Source organism: Pelophylax lessonae (assembly GCF_965119305.1).
Source record: "Pelophylax lessonae genome assembly, chromosome: 7".
In the NCBI taxonomy this organism is placed as follows: Eukaryota; Metazoa; Chordata; class Amphibia; order Anura; family Ranidae; genus Pelophylax; species Pelophylax lessonae.
Window position 1 is genome coordinate 212,489,783 of NC_138774.1, and position 21,091 is coordinate 212,510,873.

Genomic DNA, 21,091 nt, shown 5'->3' on the forward strand with positions numbered 1-21,091 from the left:
GCAAGGAGCCTAGTAACCGTCTCTGAAGGTAAAGTGCCTATACGACTCCTAAACTTGAGTGATAGCAGTGTAACACTAACAAAACACCGTCCTATTGCACAGCTAATCCAAGTCACTTTTCAAGATGTCATCAGTGTGGCTACAGCTACCACAGAGCAAATTACCAAGAGACAGAACCCACAGGACCAACATGTGAACACATCCTGGTGGAAAGAACTTCATGTGGGAGATGCTTCCACACCAGCAAACCAAATTGAAGGAGTACTAAAAATTGTGAAGGAGCTTCACCATGCCTTCAGTAAGCATTCTACAGACTATGGAGAAGTGGATATCATCAAGCACTCCATCCCTACAGGTTCACACCCACCGATCAAGGAACGATATCGGCCTATACCACCAACTATGTACCAATCCGTAAAGCAAATGATCCAAGAGATGAAGGACTCCAATGTCATTAGAGACAGCCATAGTCCATGGGCTGCACCTCTAGTCCTTGTCCGTAAAAAGGATGGTAACATCAGATTCTGTGTGGATTACAGAAAAATTAACCAAATCACCCACAAGGATGCTTACCCTTTACCACGCATAGAGGAATCTTTGACAGCTTTAGGATCTTCAGCCTACTTCTCTACCCTTGATTTAACAAGTGGATACTGGCAAGTACCAATGGCACCTGAAGATCGTGAGAAGACTGCATTTACCACCCCTATGGGCCTATTTGAGTTCAACTGCATGCCTTTTGGACTTTGCAATGCGCCCGGAACTTTTCAAAGATTAATGGAACGTTGTTTAGGACACAAAAATTTTGAAACCGTCCTGTTGTACTTAGACGATGTCATCATCTACTCCAAATCTTATGAAGATCACTTGAAACATTTGGCCGAAGTTTTTCAAATCCTCATTAAACATGGACTCAAAGTCAAACCATCTAAGTGCTATCTACTGAAGTCAGAAGTGAAATACTTAGGGCATATTGTAAGCTCTGAAGGTGTTAAACCGGATCCAGAGAAGATAGCGGCAGTCCGAAATTGGCCTACTCCTACTACAGTGAAAGAAGTGAGGAGTTTTCTCAGTTTCGCAGGATACTACAGGCTCTTTATTCCTCATTTTGCCCAAATTGCGGGGCCAATATTAGAACTTCTGAGAGGACATCCTAAGAGGTACCAAAAGTCTCCAATACCAGTTGAATGGAACACAGAAAGAGAAATTGCCTTCCAGCTCCTGAAGAAGAAGTTAACAGAACCACCAATCCTAGGCTATCCAGATTACCAGCAGCCATTTCATCTTTACACAGATGCTAGTAAGAAAGGTCTGGGAGCTGTCCTGTCACAAGTACAAGAAGGTAAAGAAAGAGTTATTTCCTACGCTAGTAGATCTCTTAGAGGTACTGAAAGAAACGACCAAAACTATAGTTCCTTCAAATTGGAATTCCTAGCACTCGTGTGGGCTGTTACAGAAAAATTTAAAGATTACCTTGCCGCAACACCATTTGTGGCCTTCACAGATAACAACCCGCTAGCACATCTTAATACTGCCAAGTTGGGAGCATTGGAACAAAGATGGGCCTCACGCCTAGCTAACTACGATTTCACCATAAAATACAGAACAGGAAAAGCAAATGAAAATGCGGATGCATTATCCCGTCTGCCTACCCAAGAAGACCCTACTACACAGGAAGAGGTTTGGGAAGAGGTAGAAATGCCAGCTTTTTACAAAAATTTTGCCCAACAAGACATTATCACCATCAAAGGAAGAAAAGTTCTTAACCTTCAACAACAAGTGGATCCAAGATCCCAAGAGGACAAAGAAAGGTGGATCAAGCTGCAAAATGAAAGCAGAGTGTTGGGAGAACTGCAAGATTTCTTCACCAGCGGAAGAACACCTGAAAGAATTCGCAGAAGAAATGCTGATCCAGAATTGTCAAAACTTTGGAGACACAGAAAACATCTCTTCCTACAGAAGGGCCTACTATTAAGAAGAACTTTAGACCCAATTACCTGGGATCGTCTATACCAAATCTTAATACCACGCCGAGATGCAAGAATCATTCTTGAAATGTATCATGACCAATCAGGACACTTTGGCGTGCAGAAGACAGAAGCTACCATCCGTAGAAGATTCTATTGGATTGGGATGAGAGGAGACATTGAAAAGTGGTGTCGAGAATGTTCCACCTGTGCTGTTGGAAGAAATGAAAAACATGACCAAAAAGCACCCTTACATCCCATTGTAAGCCAAACACCGCTAGAAATAGTTGCAATTGACCATGTGAAGCTGGAACCAAGTCGCTCAGGTTACACATACGCCATGACCATCATTGATCATTATACCAAATTTGTTGTAGCCGTACCTGTCAAGGACTTGACCGCTAAGACCACTGCAGATGCCTTCTGGAAACATTTCCTATTGCCATATGGATGCCCAGAAAAAATCCTTACAGATCAGGGATCTGCCTTTGAGTCGCAACTCTTCAAAGAACTGTGTACACTTCACAATTGTCAGAAAATCAGGACCACAGCCTACCATCCCCAAGGGAATGGACTTTGTGAGAAAATGAACCAAACTTTAATTGAGATGTTAAGAGCAGTACCGCCTGCTACAAGAAGTGATTGGCCTACTCTATTGCCTCAATTGATGTACACCTACAATAACACCATTCACTGTTCTACTGGGTATACACCTTACTATCTCATGTTTGGCCGACAAGGTAAACTACCTGCTGACCATACTTTGGGCGTACAAGTGCCTGATGCAATCAACCCTCTACCAAAGACTGATTGGGTGAGTGAACACCAAAGACGTTTAATTGATGCACAAGAAATTGTTCAACATCGCATGGAACATGCTCATGAAAAGCAACAAAAAGATTATAACCAATCTGCCAAAGCAGAACCTCTCAAAATTGGTGACCATGTATGGTTAAAAAATGACCATCGCACCAGCAAGTTAGATAGCAAATGGGAGAGAGAACCTTACACCATTACAGCTATTCTCAATCCAGAAACTCATACTTATGAGATCACTAAAGAAAACAAATCACGTGTAGTACATCGCAATCGCCTTAAGTTATGTCTCAAGGAAAGTACTCAAGAAGAAACTCTTCAAGAAGAAGCTGTCCAAGAGGAAACTCAATCCATAGAACCAGAGCCTACAAAATCATCTGATTCAGAGGGTCCACTACAGTCTTTTGGAAAAGCATTATTAGACTCTGATCCTTTACAATGGTTCCTTACACCATGGCTCAATATCTTAGTGCCTGCCAAGACCAATACAACCACACTTCAACCAGAGGAGCTATCTCAAGAAGTGTCTACTACACCTCAAGAGACACCAAATTCCCTTGAAACAAGACCTGTAGAAACTCAGCCACTACGAAGATCCGACAGGACTACAAGAGGACAACCACCTGTCCGTTTTAAGGATTTCCTACACCAGCAGCCGAGAAGACAACTACCAGCCCTGCCATCTCATCGTTGAGTGCATCCTTACATCGTCTGAAGTTCCAGAGTGAGAAGAAGACTTACTTGTGATATCATGTTCATTTCCTTTAAAGGACTTTTTTAAAGGACTACTTACCTACTGTTTTGCAACGTTCAAGCCTGCACCCGGAGATAGACTTTCACGTACCTGAGCCTCCGTGATATTCTTCTGTTGACATTTTCCTGTGCCCAGGGAACGGACTCATACCCTGTGAGCCTCCTGAGATGTTATTTTTGTTTTGTTTTTCCTTTTTCCATCTCATCATGGACTATTCTGGTTTTGCCATACATCACCAGTCTTCAGAGGAAAAACTACACCCCTTTTTGTCACCTTTTTGACACATTTCGTTGTTGCCTGAGATATGTTTGCCTAACCCATTTTACTTGCAGATACAAGAAGTACAAGAATGGGGTTATGTTGTTATTTCCTATGCATGCATGCTTTTCCCTTTCTCTTATATCTTACAGGAAGACACAACATCGAGTCAAAAATGTGTCGAGGTCGACACACGTTTTACCATGGGGGTATGCAGCATCCCACTCGGACATGTGGGAACTGCAAATGTATTACTACTTTGTCATTGCTATATTTTGCATGTGCATTGCTACACCTGTTTAATCCCTGTTCATAGGCTGGTCAAGTGTGCTTCATACTTCCCACCACAAGATGGGGATAGCACCACTTTGGGATATCTATCCCAGCTCAGGTTTATCTGTGGTCAGTGTTCAGTTCAGGAAGTGAGTGTACAGAGAAGAATGCAGAATGTAGAGGTTAGTGAAGGTCAGTCCTAAGAAGGGACAAATTGGAACTGCTTAAATCAAAGGGTAAAAGCCACCAAACGGCAGCAAGACCTTTGAGAATAAAGGTGAAGGATTTCCTTAGCCACTGGCAACCTCACCAAATTTCACTGGATTCTAAAGGGACCAGGAACAAGTAAGCATTATACTGAACCACAGCCTGAGACAAGACCTACCAAAACCTATTAACAGTGGATAAGCAGAATTCCTCTATTTACCCAGAGACTGTATTCTATCTGGATGTTTGTACTGCAATCAAAACCAGTCACAGTAAAAGTTGTGAGTTGTATCCTACCACTGTCTACCTCATTCTTCACTATTGCTACTACAACTGGTTGTACCACCATTAACGGTACTGGCGTCACGACAAATACCATCAAGGGACCCAGCCACCACAAGCACTCTAAACACCCCTGTCATCATGGGCACCTCAACCACCATCTTGGCTGGCGTTTCCCTATCACAGAGCGTGCCCCGGAGGATTTCGTGCTGTCTTCCTCTTCACTGTGCGACCAGCCCAGGGAGGCTTTCTGCTAACCGTGAGTAAACCGATGAACTGTATTATTGCTGTCTCTCATCGGCCCACCGTGCACCTCACGTGTCGCCCCTGCGGTTCTGGCTCGTCGCACTGGTACTACTGTGGGTACTGCTGGCTCAGGCTGGTACTACTGGCTTTTACTGTGCTGTGAGTACTGCTGGCTGGTACTGCTGTGGGTACTGCTGGCTCAGGCTGATACTGCTGTGGGTACTGCTGGCTCAGGCTGGTACTGCTGACTCAGGCTGGTACTGTGCTGTAGGTACTGCTGGCTCAGGCTGGTACTGATGGCTGGTAGTGTGCTGTGGGTACTGCTGGCTGGTACTACTGGCTCGGGCGGGTACTGCTGTGGGTACTGCTGGCTCAGGCTGGTACTGCTGGCTGGTACTGTGCTGTAGGTACTGCTGACTCTGGCTGGTACTGCTGTGGGTACTGCTGGTTCTGCTGTGGGTACTGCTGGTTCTGGCTGGTACTGCTATGAGTACTGCTGGCTCTGGCTGGAAGAGGTGAGGTTTCCTGTATTGGTCACAGGCGGAGTGCATTTGATATCACTCCACCTGTGACTCACTCAGACTGTCATAATGGAGCAGACACTATACAGGAAGCATCAGCTCCATTCTGACAGATCAGCTGAGAGACACAGACTCAGCTGCATGGGGGGCCGGACCAGATGACTTCGGGGGCCGCATACGGCCCCCAAACTGTAGGTTCCCCACCCCTGGTCTAGACAATTACAGCCTAAAAGGTATCCCTATCAACCATGTCCAAAGCAGAAATTACTAAAAGCAAGCCACCCTAAAATTGTCTCATTAACCACTTACCGCCCGCCCGCCGTCATATGACGGCGGGACGGTGCGGCTATTATCCTGGGCGGACGTCATATGACGTCCGCCCATTCAAGCACGGCAGGCGCGCGATCGCGGGCGCGCCGCCGTGCACTGCCGGTGTCGGTGTGTCCCCGGGACACAGCCGGTCACCGGCAGGGGGGAAACAGCCAATAGGCATGGCTGTTTCCCACGTGATCGGCTGTGTTCCAATGACACAGCCGATCACAATGGAGGCGGCCGGGAGATGACCGCGCATGCGCGATCGGGAGCGCGCAGCGCGGTCATGTCGGTGGCACTGTGTTCCGTAGGAACACAGCTGTCACCGGCGGTAGTAAACAGTCACTGACAGTGACTGTTTACTATGTGATCGGCTGTGAATCCATTCACAGCCGATCACAAAATGTAAACACAGAGCAGTAACTCACTGTTACTAGCTCTTCTCTCCTCATACAGTTTCCAGTATGAGGGGAGAAGAGCTAGAAATAGTGAGTTACTGCTCTGTACACATGTCACAAAGTAAAATCACACTAAAATCACAGTAATAAAGGTCCCCCCACACAGTCCTCAGCCCCCCCCAATGTCACCTGTCACCCAACAGTCACCTCATCAGTGCCCAGAAATTGACACCCATAACGTTCACATGTGAGCGCAGCGATCGCGGGCAAAATCACCGCGATTCTGCCCGCGATCCGGAAATCATTGCAAATTGCGGGACGCCTGTGCGTTGCCCGTGATTTGCAATAGCACCCCAAACGCTGTGCGATGTTGCCGCCATTTCCGCCTGCCGAATCGCAGTAACATCGCGCAAACATCGCATGACGCCCAAAAAAGTACAAGAGTTTCTTTGGGGCGTCATGCGTTGTTTGCGTGATGTTACCGCGATTCGGCAGGCGGAAATCGCAGCAACATCGCACAGCGGGCAACGCACAGGCGTCCCGCCATTTGCAATGATTTCTGGATCACGGGCAGAATCGCAGTGATTCTGCCCGTGATCGCTACGCTCACATGTGAATGTAGCCTAAAGTTCACCGGTCACCAGAGACTGCCATCAGTACCGCCGTGCACCATCGCCCGTCACCTGTCACCCATCAGTGACCATCGCCCCGTCACCTGTCACCCCATCAATCACCGTCACCTGTCACCCCATCAGTCATCGTCATCTGTCACCCCATCAGTCATCGTAACCTGTCACCCCATCAGTCATCGTCACCTGTCACCCCATCAGTCACCGTCATCTGTCACCCTATCAATCATCGTCACTTGACACCCCATCAGTGATCGTCACTTGTCACCCCATCAATCATCGTCACATGTCACCCGGTCAGTGATTGTCATCTGTCACCTCATCAATCATCGTCACCTGTCACCTCATCAATCATCATCACCTGTCACCCCATCAGTCATCATCACCTGTCACCCCATCCGTCATCGTCACCTGTCACCCCATCAGTCATCGTCACCTGTCACCCCATCAGTCATCGTCACCTGTTTGCCATATACATGCAATCACTTACTGACCGCCTAACGACTATATGCGTCGGCCATTAAAAGCTAAATACTGGGGTTATGGCAGAAGATAGCCCCCATAACCCCGGTATTTTTTGAAACGGCGGGCGGTCGGCTTTCAGATAAGGGTGGTCCCAGTGGCGGATTCGCCGCGGAATTACCCTTACGGTGCAGGGGAAGAGGTGCCCCCCCCCCTCCTGCCGCGTCCCAGACGTTTTCCCAGCTTACCGGACCCGCCGGCAGCGGGGAAAACTATCCGGTCCCGGATCCTCAGAGACAGGAAGTCGAGTGAGGGCAAGATGGCCCTCACTCAACTCTATGGTCTTGGAGGACCGGAGCTACGTCAAAAGACGTTGCCTAGCAACCGGTTTAAAGGGCCGCTTTTTTTTTTTGCTTTTTTTTTTTTCCTCTTTCAACAATTTTTTTTTTTTTTTTTCTTTTTTAGTGTAGTTGTGAGGTGTGAGGTCTTTTTGACCCCAGATCTCACAATAAAGAGGACCTGTCATGCCTATTTCTATTACAAGGGATGTTTACATTCCTTGTAATAGGAATAAAAATTATCAAAACATTTTTTTTTTTTAAACTGTGTAAAAATAAAAAAATAATAAATAAAATAAATAGGAAAAAAAAAAAAAAAAAAAAATTAAAGCGCCCTGTCCCCGTTAGCTCGCGCGCAGAAGCAAACGCATACGCAAGTCCCGCCCACATATGTAAACGGTGTTCAAACCATACATGTGAGGTATCGCCGCGATCGTTAGAGCGAGAGCAATAATTTAAGCCCTAGACCTCTTCTGTAACTCTAAGCTAGTAACCTGCAGAAATTTTTAAAATGTTGCCTATGGGGATTTTTAAGTACCAATGTTTGGCGCCATTCTGTGAGCATGCGCAATTTTGAAGCATGACATGTTGGGTATCTAATTACTCGGCGTAACATTATCGTTCACATTATGGAAAAAAAATTTGCTAAATTTACTGGTTTCTTATTTTTTAGATCAAAAAAGTGATTTTTTTTCCAAAAAATCGCATTTGGAAGACTGCTGCGCAAATATGGTGTGATAAAAAATATTGCAACGATCTCCATTTTATTCTCTAGGGTCTCTGCTAAAAAAAAATATATAATGTTTGGGGGTTCCAAGTAGTTTTCTAGCAAAAAAATGATTTTAGCTTGTAAACACCAAGTGTCAAAAATAGGCCCAGTCTTAAAGTGGATAAATGGACAACTTTGTGTAAAGCGCTACTTGGATGTTAGGCCTATGTATGTGGCCAGGCTGTGAAAAAGTGTTACACATGTGGTATCGCCATACTCAGGAGGAATAGCAGAATGTATTTTGGGGTGCAATTTTTGCTATGTACATGCTATGTGTTAGAAATATTGCATAAATGGACAGCTTTGTGTAAAAAAAAATGTGTTTTCATTTTCTTTCCACATTTTCCAAAAACTTGTGGAAAAAAATGACATATTCAAAAGACTCATTATGCCTCAAAAATTATACGTTGGGGTGTTTGCTTTCCAAAATGGGGTCGTTTTATAGGGGTTTCCATTGTCCTGGTGCTCCAGGGCCTTCAAAAGTACGATAGGTTGTCAGGAAATTATATGTGAAATTTGTGCTCCTAGAATGCCGGACGGTGCTGGTTGGATGTTAGGCCTCTGTATGTGGCCAGGCTGTGAAAAAGTCTCACACATGTGGTATCGCCATACTCAGAAGGAGTAGTAGAATGTGTTTTGGGGTGTAGTTGCAAGTATACATGTGCTGTGTGAGAGAAATAACCTGTTAATACGGCAATTTGTAAAAAAAAATAAAAAAAAAAAAAAAAATCTTCATTTTGCAAAGCATTGTGGGAAAAAATGACAACTTCAAAAAACTCACCATGCCCCTTATTAAATACCTTGGAATGTCTACTTTCCAAAAAGGGGTCATTTGGGGGGTATTTGTACTTTCCTGACTTTTTAGTGTCTCAAGAAATGAGATAGGCCTTCAGTACATCAGGTGTGATCAAGTGTGATCAATTTTCAATGATTCGCACCATAGCTTGTGGACTCTATAACTTTCACAAAGACCAAATAATATACACTTACTTGGGTTATTTTTACCAAAGATAAGTAGCAGTATAAATTTTGGCCAAAATTTGTGAAGAAAAATTACTAATTTGCAAAATTTTATGACAGAAACAAAGAAAAATGCGTTTTTTCACAATATTTTCAGTCTTTTTTTATTTATAGCACAAAAAATAAAAAACCCAGTAGTGATTAAATACCATCAAAAGAAAGCTCTATTTGTGTGAAAAAAAGGACACAATTTTTGAATGGGTACAGTGTTGCATGACTGAGTAATTCTTAGTCAAAGTGTGAGAGCGCTGAAAGCTGAAAATCGGTCTGGGCAGGAAGGGGGTGAAAGTGCACTGTAGGTAAGTGGTTAAAAGAATCTTTAAATCCTAACAAACTGACCAGCCTAAATTTTGGGTGGAATTAACATGCAACCTCTGCAAGATTCACTTCAACCAGTACAACATTCTAAATACCAGAAAAGGAGTCAAGATGAAAGTGTACACTTCACTGCAAATCACACTTCTATTAATAAAGTTTTTCCTCAAAAAGGTTTCCTGCTAGTGACATCTCCTGTTCCAGTAGTATAAACCACCTATAAATGTCTCAATTTGACAAGGACCCTATGGAGGCCCTCCTCCATAAACCTGTAGATAACATTGTAAAACAGATACCCACAACACCTTAAAAAAGGGATAATGAGTAACCCTATGCGTTTAGGAGCAAAAACAAACCCAATAAGTGCTACTACTTAACAAAAAATATATAATAGAGGGGGAATTCAATGCAATAATTACATTAAATACCAGTAGCGCAAGGATGGTGGTGCTCTCCTGCCACCTCTAAAGTTCAAGGAGTAACCTATGACTGCAAATACGATTATAGGAACAATAGTGAATCCCCTTAATAATCCATAAATGTGTATAATCATTCAAACACAAAACTGATAACTATAAATGTTAAAACATTATAAAGTCCATAAGATAAATGCAAAGAACATCCAAGGAGAGATCTTGAAATGGCATAAAGTGAAACTATGGGTCACCAATCTCCACTCGCTGTAATATGGTGGCTTATATATATATATATATATATATATATATATATATATATTTTTTTTTTTTTTTTGCAACCATAATAAGTGTGTTGGTTAACTAAGTTATGTTACCTATCTTTGCTCTAAAAACACATTTTTCCACAAAATACACAGTAGCAGTGCCAGATTACATTGATGTGATGCTCACAGATTTAAAAGATGTATTTAACTGTGTAGGCAGGTGCAGTTGACCTTCCTACATGGGTGGCACTGTGCTTGCCTTGCAGGCAGAAGGGAGGGCAAGGAGAATGTGCATTCCTCTTAGGGCCACACATGGTCAAAGGGTGGGCTGTGGTCTGACTGGCCACTGCCATCCAGGCAACCCTGCAGCCATCTTTGGTAAGGGCAGAGCTTATAGAAAGCCCTGGACCATTGAGATTGGCATGCATTTTGCATGTGCTGGAGTTAGGGAAAGGAACCTGCTTGACAGGGAGAGTAACCTAGCCTATGGACAGTATAGGGATTAGTGCCATCTACTTTTTTGGTTGTGTGCTTGCTGCATCTGCCTGCCTACCTCCTTCGTGACAAATGCCGCCGGCCTTGAGCTTTGAGTTTTGTCTTCTATTGAGAGTATTGCTGATCGGTTATTACTGTTGAAGAGACTCAGTTGTTGTGACTGGAATGGTTAACAATACAGTTCACCTTCATAACCATTGTATGTGTGAGTCTTCCCTTTGGGTCCCTACCCCTTGGGTCTTTCCCCAACCCCTGGGCCTACACCCACATACAGTACAGTAAATGGAAAAAAGTATTTGATCCCCTGCTGATTTTGTACGTTTGCCCACTGACAAAGAAATTATCAGTCTATAATTTTAATGGTAGGTTTATTTTAACAGTGAGAGACAGAATAATAACAAAAACATCCAGAAAAACGCATTTCAAAAAAGTTATACATTGATTTGCATAATGAGTGAAATAAGTATTTGATCTCCTATCAATTAGCAAGATTTCTGGCTCCCAGGTGTCTTCTATACAGGTAACGATCTGAGATTAGGAGCATTCTTAAAGGGAGTTACCTGTTTATAAGACACCAGAGAAAGTGGGTGTTGGGCGCTTCTGACCAAACAAGAGGAGGGGGAGTCCACCGCAAAAGAGGGCGCAGGGGATGTCTCCTGGTTCTTGATGTGAACTGTTCAGGATGGCCGGGTACAAGGCAGCACTGGCGGGAAAACTCCGGGAATTCCGCTGGCAGAAGTGAGAGGAAGAACAGGCGCCACTGTATTAAGCCGAAAAGTTTTATTGCATACAATCACATAATCACTTACACAGAGGTAAAAGCCAGTCCATGTAGCAACACCTCCCGCCGCACGATCCGGCCGTCCACCGGCCCGAAAGTGACGTCGTGGGAAGCTGGACCAGCTTCCCACGACGTCACTTCCGGGCCGGTGGACGGCCGGATCGTGCGGCGGGAGGTGTTGCTACATGGACTGGCTTTTACCTCTGTGTAAGTGATTATGTGATTGTATGCAATAAAACTTTTCGGCTTAATACAGTGGCGCCTGTTCTTCCTCTCACTTGTTTATAAGACACCTGTCCACAGAAGCAATCAATCAATCAGATTCCAATTTCTCCACCATGGCCAAGACCAAAGAGCTGTCCAAGGATGTCAGGGACAGGATTGTAGACCTACACAAGGCTGTAATGGGCTACAAAACCATCGCCAAGCAGCTTGATGAGAGGGTGACAACAGCTGGTGCGATTATTCGCAATCGAAAGAAACAAAAAATAACTGTTAATCGCCCTCAGCTTGGGGCTCCATGCAAGATCTCCCCTCGTGGAGTTTCAGTGATCATGAGAATGGTGAGGATTCAGCCCAGAACTAAACAGGAGAATCTTGTCAATGGCCTCAAGACAGCTGGGACCATAGTCACCAAGAAAACTATTGGTAACATACTATGCCATGAAGGACTGAAACCCTGCAGCGCCCGCAAGGGCCCACTGCTCAAGAAAGCTCATGTACAGGCCTATCTGAAATTTTCTAATGAACATCTGAATTATTCAGAGGAGAACTGGGCGAAAGTGTTGTAGGCAGATGAGACCAAAATCAAGATCTTCGGCATCAACTCAACTCGCTATGAATGGAGGAGGAGGAATGTTGACTATGACCCCAAGAACACCATCCCCACTGCCAGACATGGAGGTTGAAATGTAATGCTTTGGGGATGTTCTTCTGCTAAGGGGACGGGACAACTTCACTGCGTCAAAGGGATGATGGATGGGGCCATGTTCTGTCCAATCTTGGGTGAGAACCTCCTTTCCTCAGCCAGGGCATTGAAAATAGGATTGGTATTCCAGCATGACAATGATCTAAAACACACGGCCAAGGCAACAAAGGAGTGGCTCAAGAAGAAGCACATTAAAGTCCTGGAATGGCCTAAGCCAGTCTCCAGACCCTAATCCCATAGAAAATAAGTGGAGGCAGCCGAAGGTTTGAGGTACCAAACGTCAGCCTCGAAACCTTAATGACTTGGAGAGGATCTGCAAAGAGTAGTGGGACAAATTACCTCCTGAGATTAGTGCAAACTCCAAGAAACGTCTGACCTCTGATTGCCAACAAGTGGTTTCTCCACCAAGTACTAAGTCATGTTTTGCGAAGTGGTCAAATACTGCAAATCAATTTATAACTTTTTTGAAATGCGTTTTTCTGGATTTTTTTGTTGTTCTGTCTATTCTGTCTCTCACTGTTAAAATAAATCTACCATTAAAATTATAGACTGATCATTTCTTTGTCAGTGGGCAAATGTACAAAATCAGCAGGGGATCAAATACTTTTTTCCCTCATTGTACATATTGTCATCTAACATTGAATTGTCTTAAGATGTAAAAATAGAAATATCAAAACATTCAGTAAAATGTTCATTCTGCAAAATTTTCTGATAACTTTCGTTTTTGTGTGAACGTCATTTGTGATCTTTCTTAGACAAAAGTACATTCCACACAATTGCCTTCTTCAGCCCATTGTGTAAGATCGAATATGTATGATAATTATGTTCAGTGAAGAAACACCCAACAGAAGCCCAGTGATCTGGATAATGAACATGAAAAGACAGTCAAGGATACTATAAATCAAATATATACCAAATACATATAAAATATTGCAAAGTCAAAACAAAAATGAAAATAAAAATGGTGTCCACATAACAGTCGTCCTGGTGTTTAACTACTAGCTGTGAAAGATTTTACCCCCCCTTATGACCATGCCATTATTTGCTTTTGGACACTGCGCAGTTTTAACTGGTAATTGCGCAGTCATACAATGCTGTACCCGAATTAAGTTTGATGCCATTTTTTTTCACACAAATAGAGTTTTCTTCTGGTGGTATTTGATTACCACTGTATTTTTTAATGTTTTGTGATATAAACGAAAAAAGACCAAAACTTTAACCAAAACATATAAAAAAAAAAAGAAAATTGTGTATTGAGTTATTTTGAGGGGACAGCAAATGTACACTGTTATATAAGCTGTACACTCACTACTTTACATTATAGCAAAGTGTTATTTCTTCAGTGTTGTCACATGGAAAGATATAATAAATTATTTACAAAAATGTGAGGGATGTACTTACTTTGAGATACTGTGTGTATATATATATATGTGTGTGTATGTATATGTTCTGCATACATTTTTGCCAATATGTATTCTGCTACATGTCTTTGATTAGAAAAAAAGATTTGCATGAAAGTGCAAACTATGGTATGTATGTATGTATATATATATATATATATATATATATACTGGAGTTTTTATTTATATACTACTTATGGCGTTGACCTATTATTGGTCTGCGATAGTGTGGCAGGCAATCTAAAACTGACGCTGGGGGATAGGAACTAACTACCACCGATATCACCAGTGACCCTAATACAGTGATCAGTGCCAATACTATACACTGTCACTGTACTAATGACACTGGCTGGGAAAGGGTTACCATATAGGATGATCAAGGGGTTAAATGTGTGCCTAACAATGTGTAATGTTGGCTGCTTTTTACTACAGATCTTTGTTTCTTATCTATGCTTTGCAGAGATAAGAAACACAGCGATTGTTCCCTCTGTACAGAGCCCTGTGTTGATTGTCAACACAGGGCTCTGGTCTCTGATTGTACTCAGCTGATCAGCAAGTCCTGGCCATGAATCATTGGCCTGGATTTGCTGACAGGCTCCTGCTGTGTATAATCAGCGATGTACGTAGTTTTACCTATGCTGGCCACCCTTCCACAATTCATTGAGGATGCGTGGTCCGCAAATGGTTAAAAGTGTATTTTCACCAGTTTCCAAATATATATAACAACGTCCTAAGGATGGTTAACTTCAACCGAATCCATTTTATTCATGTGCACATGTTAAAATATAGATGTGAGTCCCTCATAAATGCATTCCACCACTAAAAAAAGTAGATAATCCACTGGAGACACCTTCAACCCTAAAGAGTAAATACTATGCGCTAACCATAAATAATTGCCTTACTTAAAGAGGTTATTTACCCTGTAAACAAAAATTTGAAAGTCAGCTACTACAAATACGATAGAAAAGCTCACTTTACTTATCCTAGGATCCAGCGATGACCTCACCCGGCATGGCTCTTTGCTGGACTTCGGGTGCAGGCACAGACATCTTAACTGTAGGCAGCCAACTGTGGCTTCACAGCCAGCTGCCCACTGCGTGAACTATGCTGGTCCTGCAGTCTCCTGGGACCTGTGATGTGTCCCAAGAGGTTGTGGGGGGAAAGGAGGGGGGCCCCAACTTCCACTCAGCTCGTCGCATCAATCTGACCAGAAGTGGGAGCGGGTACCTGTCAAAATCAGGTCCCCCCCAGAAAAAAGACCACTTCAAATATTCGTAAGGAGGGAAAGCAGAACTTCCCCTTTTGGGTGAAATTCTGCTTCAATTAAAAGGAAGGCAAAAGGGCTTGAATATATTTTCCTCCAGCACACTGCTCTCTTCCTTCATCCTTAAGGGGTTAATGAGAAGATCACAGATCACACGAAGACTTCAGTTTACTGCTCCCTTTATTACACTCCTCTCTCCTCCATGGGTTAGTGCCCATAGAAAAAAAACTGATATAGTGTAAAACCTTCCATAAATTTTAATAAAACGAAGGCTACTTACATCAGATAAAAGCGTGCAAACAATGAAAACCTCTTCTGGGGCTACAAAGGCAATCATAACTTATATGCAGCTCCGCCTGCTCACTTGTGGAGCCACTCTGTGTGAAGCAGCAGCAGGCTCTGTCTTCCACCCGCTGCTACTTCACAGGACTCCCTGGCTTGTGTTTGTTTTTCAATGAGTTAGGAAAGGGCAATAGTTTACCCCTCATGACAACATGGCCTTCATTCATACATGGAATTCCAAAACCGGGCAAAGACCAGGGCGACTGTGCCAACTATAGGCCCATATCTTTATAATCAATGTTGATTTGAAAATTATGACTAAAATACTAGACAATAGATTCAACTCCTTCCTCTTAAACTACATTCACCTGAACCAGGTGGAGTTTGTACCCCACAGACAGGTATTGGACCAAACGCAGAGGATAAAAGATATAATCCAGGCCATTCATTCCGATTGGGATGCACCAAGGGGAGAGAAGAGGCATGCTCTTGCCTTTAGATCACCTTAACAGTAAAGGGGACTTGGGGGTCCCTGACCTCCTAAAATACTTTCAAGCAGAATAACTAGCTCAATTAGTGCACTTTCATACCCAAAAAGCTTTACTGCCTTGGATGTCCACAGTCTATGGCCGCGGGCCTCCAGGCCCACCTGATGCGGTTGCTGGCCAAGGCTAGGCCAACTGTTTTGTGTGTCTCACCCTCTTTTCATTGAGCCTGTACCTCATGCATCCTACCATCTTAGGCCGCACCCCGGGTCTCACTCCTACAACGTTCAAATGGTAGACAAACAAGAGATTTCAATGGATCGCTGATATATGTAATGGTGGAAGTGTTCTCTCGCTCCAGTTTCTGTGCGAAAACCATCAACTTCCAGATTCAGAGCTACAGTATTATACACTGCTGACTCATTTTTTTCATTCTCTACAACATCAGGGAGATATCTCTAGCTGGACCGCCTTAGAAGCCTTGTGTAGTTCATGTGACAAATGATCAGGTTTATTTTCAGCAATCTACACTATACGAATGTCAAAATCCACCAAGCTGTAAATGACCAAGTAGAAAAGTGATCTGAATGTGGAATTAGAACTTGACAACTGGTATAAGATAGAGGGGACATGCTTCCAGATCGTATATCAATACACCTATCTTGGAGGCTAACTACAAAAATGTACTCAGATTATATATGGTCCCAACGAGTTGGCCTCTTGCAATCCTGGTGCTTCATCTCTGTGCTTTAGAGGTTGTAGTCAGGAAGGCTCATTCCTTCATGTTTGGTGGGACTGCCCAAATGTTTGATGATTTTGGACCTGTGTGCACAATTTTATATACTCGCTGACCAGAACAAATCTTAAAAAGACCCAACAACAAGCTTTGTTGGGCCAACCAATTCTAGAGGCTCGGAGACATGTAAGGAGGTTGATCTCCTTTGTGTTAATAGTTGCACGTATAGCTATAGCCAGATCTTGGAAGTCTCCCACCAACTCATTTGATATGGTTAAGACCAAACTCTCCTTGATAATGGTTAAAGAGAAACTCTCAGCCATCTTATATGATAAATTACCTGAAACAAAACATGGGAGCCCTGGATCAAATATCTCTCAGGGACCACATAGATGCTCACAGTGTGCAGTAAAATCAGAGCAAGCAGTTTCAGTACAGGAGAGGAGCATGTACATCTGCAATACTGAAGGTTGGTCTAGAGGTCAGCATTAAGCATTACAGTTTAGTATTTTGCATTACAGTGGCCTTTTTAAAGTGGTTCTAAAGGTGGAAGTTTCTTATGTTAATGCATTCTCTGCATTAGGTAAAAAACCTGTGTGCAGCTCTAAGCAGTGTTCTTCTTTCTTGCAGTTTGGTGTAGTGTTTGATGCTGGCTCATCCCACACTTCACTCTACGTCTATCAGTGGCCGGCACACAAGGAGAATGACACAGGGATTGTCTCTCAGATCGACATGTGTGAAGTTCCAGGTACGTCATTTACATTTTACTTGAAGTGGAACTGGACTTTGCCAGAAGTAACATGTTTTCTTTTTCAGGAGGGACTTTAGGGATCCTCTTTTTACCTTCCCTTCACTTTTCACCACCATGATTGCTAGGTAGCACCAGATTTCTGGTTACTTGCTATGAGTCTTAGCCAATTGGACATGAAAATGAAGTTGGGCAGGGATACAAAAGGCTTCTCATGTGTTCTCTCATACTTAGAAGTATAGGGTATTATTCAGCTTATCTGGAACAGTGGTGAAGAAAAAGTAAAGGATAATTATAGCTTCTCCTATACGCAAAGTATGTTTTCACCTTGCAACTAATGGAAATATTTTTCCGCTGAGGTCAGACCAATATGCAATGAATTCTAAATGGCTGCTAGAAGGTACGGCACTTTGCATTTTAATGCTTTACTCCTTTCCTGACGGTATTCTCATTATTTAGAACAATCCTTGTGATCTTTCCAACAACCATCCAGCTTTTTCTGCTGCAAGAGCAAGCTAGAAAATGTAGTTAGCCTCACGGTAAATACTTTTGAAAAGAGAAGGTACTTGTATGTCTCATCCCATCACATATCTTGATAATAAGAGCATATTCCTCATTTCAGGATAGTGGGGAGAGCCATGCAAGTCTTTACTTTACGCCCTATTGGCCAGATGCACATCCAGAACTGCTGATGTATAGTGCAAATATAGCTTAATATCATACAGCCATCCATTCCAAACTGCATACAGCTGTTTCAGGCTAATATTATTCAGGCCATCAGTGCAATGCATGGAAACCATGGCTTCTATGGAGTGGGTCTTGGGACCAAATGAGACAATTTACCAATACAGTAGGGAGAAAGCAATCAAAAGTCTTAAGATTCAGAACACTTGACATCTGTGGGTAATTGACAAGTAGTGGGGTTGCTGAAGTACATCCTGGTAATTTAGGTAATAATACAAAAAAATAGATGGACTTAAGGTGCCAAAGTACAAACAGTAATAGGTAAAACCAAACACTTTTAAGTATGCAGGGGTTTCCCACGAAACACGTTGAGGTAGTTCACCTATATGTTATGAAAGATACCCCAAGCATGCGTAGAAGTCGTTGGACTCAACATCTATCAACAATAGGGTCTATACACCTATGGGCATCAATTTAAGGGAGGCATTGTATCAACGTAATTTGTATGATGTATACTTTTTAATCTTGAGCTTTTAAAACGTTTGCTTTGTCGTTTTTAATAAAAACTTTGATTTTATCTATTACTGTTTGTAATAGATGGTTAGTCTTGTGGGTCGTCAAATACAAGAAGGGGAGGCAGCGTGGCAGAAGGACAGGGCTACTACACACATCCTGTGTACTACAATTAAGGTTTTTTTGGGTGCGTATAATGGGTGGCACTATCTGCTCCTCCACAAGGACCGTTTCATATTGGTAAAGCTATTCTTACTCGACTCATCAGTTTTTTCATGTCATATTACCCAAATCCCAACTAAACTCAAAAACAAAAATGTCATATTCTATTCCTGTACTGTATTTGCTGGCAGTTCCCAATTGTGTATGTTGCTGTGTAAGTAAAGCAGCTATTAGAGCTTCCACACACAGCCAATTAGAACCATACACTGCCCAGGTCACCATATTCCTGTAGCGCTTATGTCCAAATGTTTGCCATCAGCTGAGGGCAGGAAGTCTGTACAAAGCAATGGCAGGCTGACAGCTGTTTGGTTATAATTGGAGCTGATAGCTTCATGTGTGAATACATGTGAACAGCTGCTGACAGTCTGTCATTGATTTGTACATGAACACACTTATCTAGGTGATGAAGGGCTGGTGTGCCTGAGCCCCAATACCAGCTGCTGTCAAAAAACTGACCCTCTGACAGTGTTCTTAAACATTGTAAAGACTTAAGATAGATACAAAGTAACCACATTGTACTGTGGGTGGCTGCTGTAGGCAAAGCGAAGTACTAGTACATTGCTGCCTATTGCCTACTTCCAGTTTTAGAGTGCACGCATGCATATCCCCTGGCCTGTCAGCAAGTCCCGGCCAATAATTTACGGCCAGGACCTACTGATTGGCTCTGTACATTTCAGACCAGAGCTCTCTGTTGACATGCAATGCAGAGAGCGAACTGTCAGTTTGGGATGAGAAGCTGAGAGATCATGAGCAAAAAGCAGCACACTTTACAAACCTTACACATAGTAAGGCACATATTTACCCCTTGATCGCCCTTGATGTTAGGGTTGGCCAACTCATTCGGTCTGCATTTGATGTCTGTTAACCCCTTAGCACCAACGGAACGGAAATATGAGGCCTCGGCTTCAGGGGGTTGTATCAGGGTGATGCCTGCAGCTAGAGACACCACCCCGGTACTGTTGTTTAGAGCCTACGGTCAGCTTTCTTGTAATGAAAACCAATGTGGCTAAATAGCTGCTTGTTCAGCTGTCATCACAAGGAGAGGGAGGGGACATCATCCACCCCCCCCCCCGCGGCTCACCCGGGTCTCCCGTCCCACTGGGAGACCCAAGCGACCAGCTCGTAAGTCCACCAGCTGGCCGGAAACCCGAACAAAGCCAGAAGCGATGTCATGACATCACTTCCTGGTACTGGAGCCTTAAAGGCACCAGATTTTAAAAAAAAACAGTATTCGAAACAGCCAAACTTGGCGTTTTGAATGCTTTTAAGTGCAAAGGAGGGATTTGGGCTGTCACTGCCTATTACTGTCACAAGGGATGTTTAAATTCCTTGTTACAGCAAAAAAAGTGATCAAAACATTTTTTTTTAAATGAATAGTGTAAAAAATAAATAAATAATTAACCACATAACGACCGCCCACCACAGATATAAGTCTAAGTCCCAGTTCACACTTCTGCGACACGGGAATGCTGCGAATATGCAGCATGTTCCTGCATCGCATCCGCACCCCTGGCAGTTCACACTGCCATATGCGATAAGCAGGGGGTGTCAATTAGAAGTTAACAACACCCCCAGATCGGATCGCATATCGCAGTGCGATCTGCAAGTTGGCACAGAATCGGATCGCACTAGTGTGAACCACCATGCGATCCGATTCTGCTGCGGATAAAAAAAGGGTCATGTGCATGTTTAGTGCGATTGCGGTGCGTATTCAGCCATACAGACTGTATGGCTGAAATTTGCACCGCACAGAGATCGCATGTAATTTAGGAGCAGTGCGCTCCAAATTACATGCGATATCTGATCGCACTAATGTGAACCGGCCCTTAGCTATTATTATCCTGCTGCCTGCTGATTTTTTTTTTTTCCACTTTCCTACATATTATTATGGAAACTTTTTATTTTGTTTGCTATTTTTTTTCATTTTAAATGTTGTCCTAAAAAAAGTGCAACATTGTAAATCTTGCAATGATTTGTAACAAAATCAAAATGTTAGTGTACTTTTTAAAAATGCCAGATCAAATTAAATTCCTTTTTTTTAATCTACAGTTAACCACTTTACCACCGGAGGATTTTCCTGCTAAAAGACCAGGGGTTTTTTTGCGATTTTTTACTGCGTGATTTTAACGGACAATTGCGCGGTCGTGCGACGCTGTACCTAAACGAATTTCACGTCCTTTTTTTCCCACAAACAGAGCTTTCTTTTGGTGGTATTTGATCACCTGTGCGATTTTTTGATCACGCGCTATAAACAAAAAAAGAGCGTAATTTTTGCAAAAACAACAATATTTTTCACTTTTTTTATAT

At 43.0% G+C, this 21,091-nt stretch overlaps 1 protein-coding gene across 1 annotated transcript in view; it reads left to right on the forward strand.

The window, feature by feature from the left end:
• The window catches only part of LOC309560764 (ectonucleoside triphosphate diphosphohydrolase 8-like), a 140,091-nt gene that overhangs the window by 22,487 nt on the left and 96,513 nt on the right, over window positions 1-21,091 (forward strand). The window contains exon 3 of the mRNA XM_082264417.1: window positions 17,248-17,365. Coding sequence (XP_082120543.1) covers window positions 17,248-17,365 — 118 coding nt within the window. The remainder of the gene's footprint in view (window positions 1-17,247; window positions 17,366-21,091) is intronic.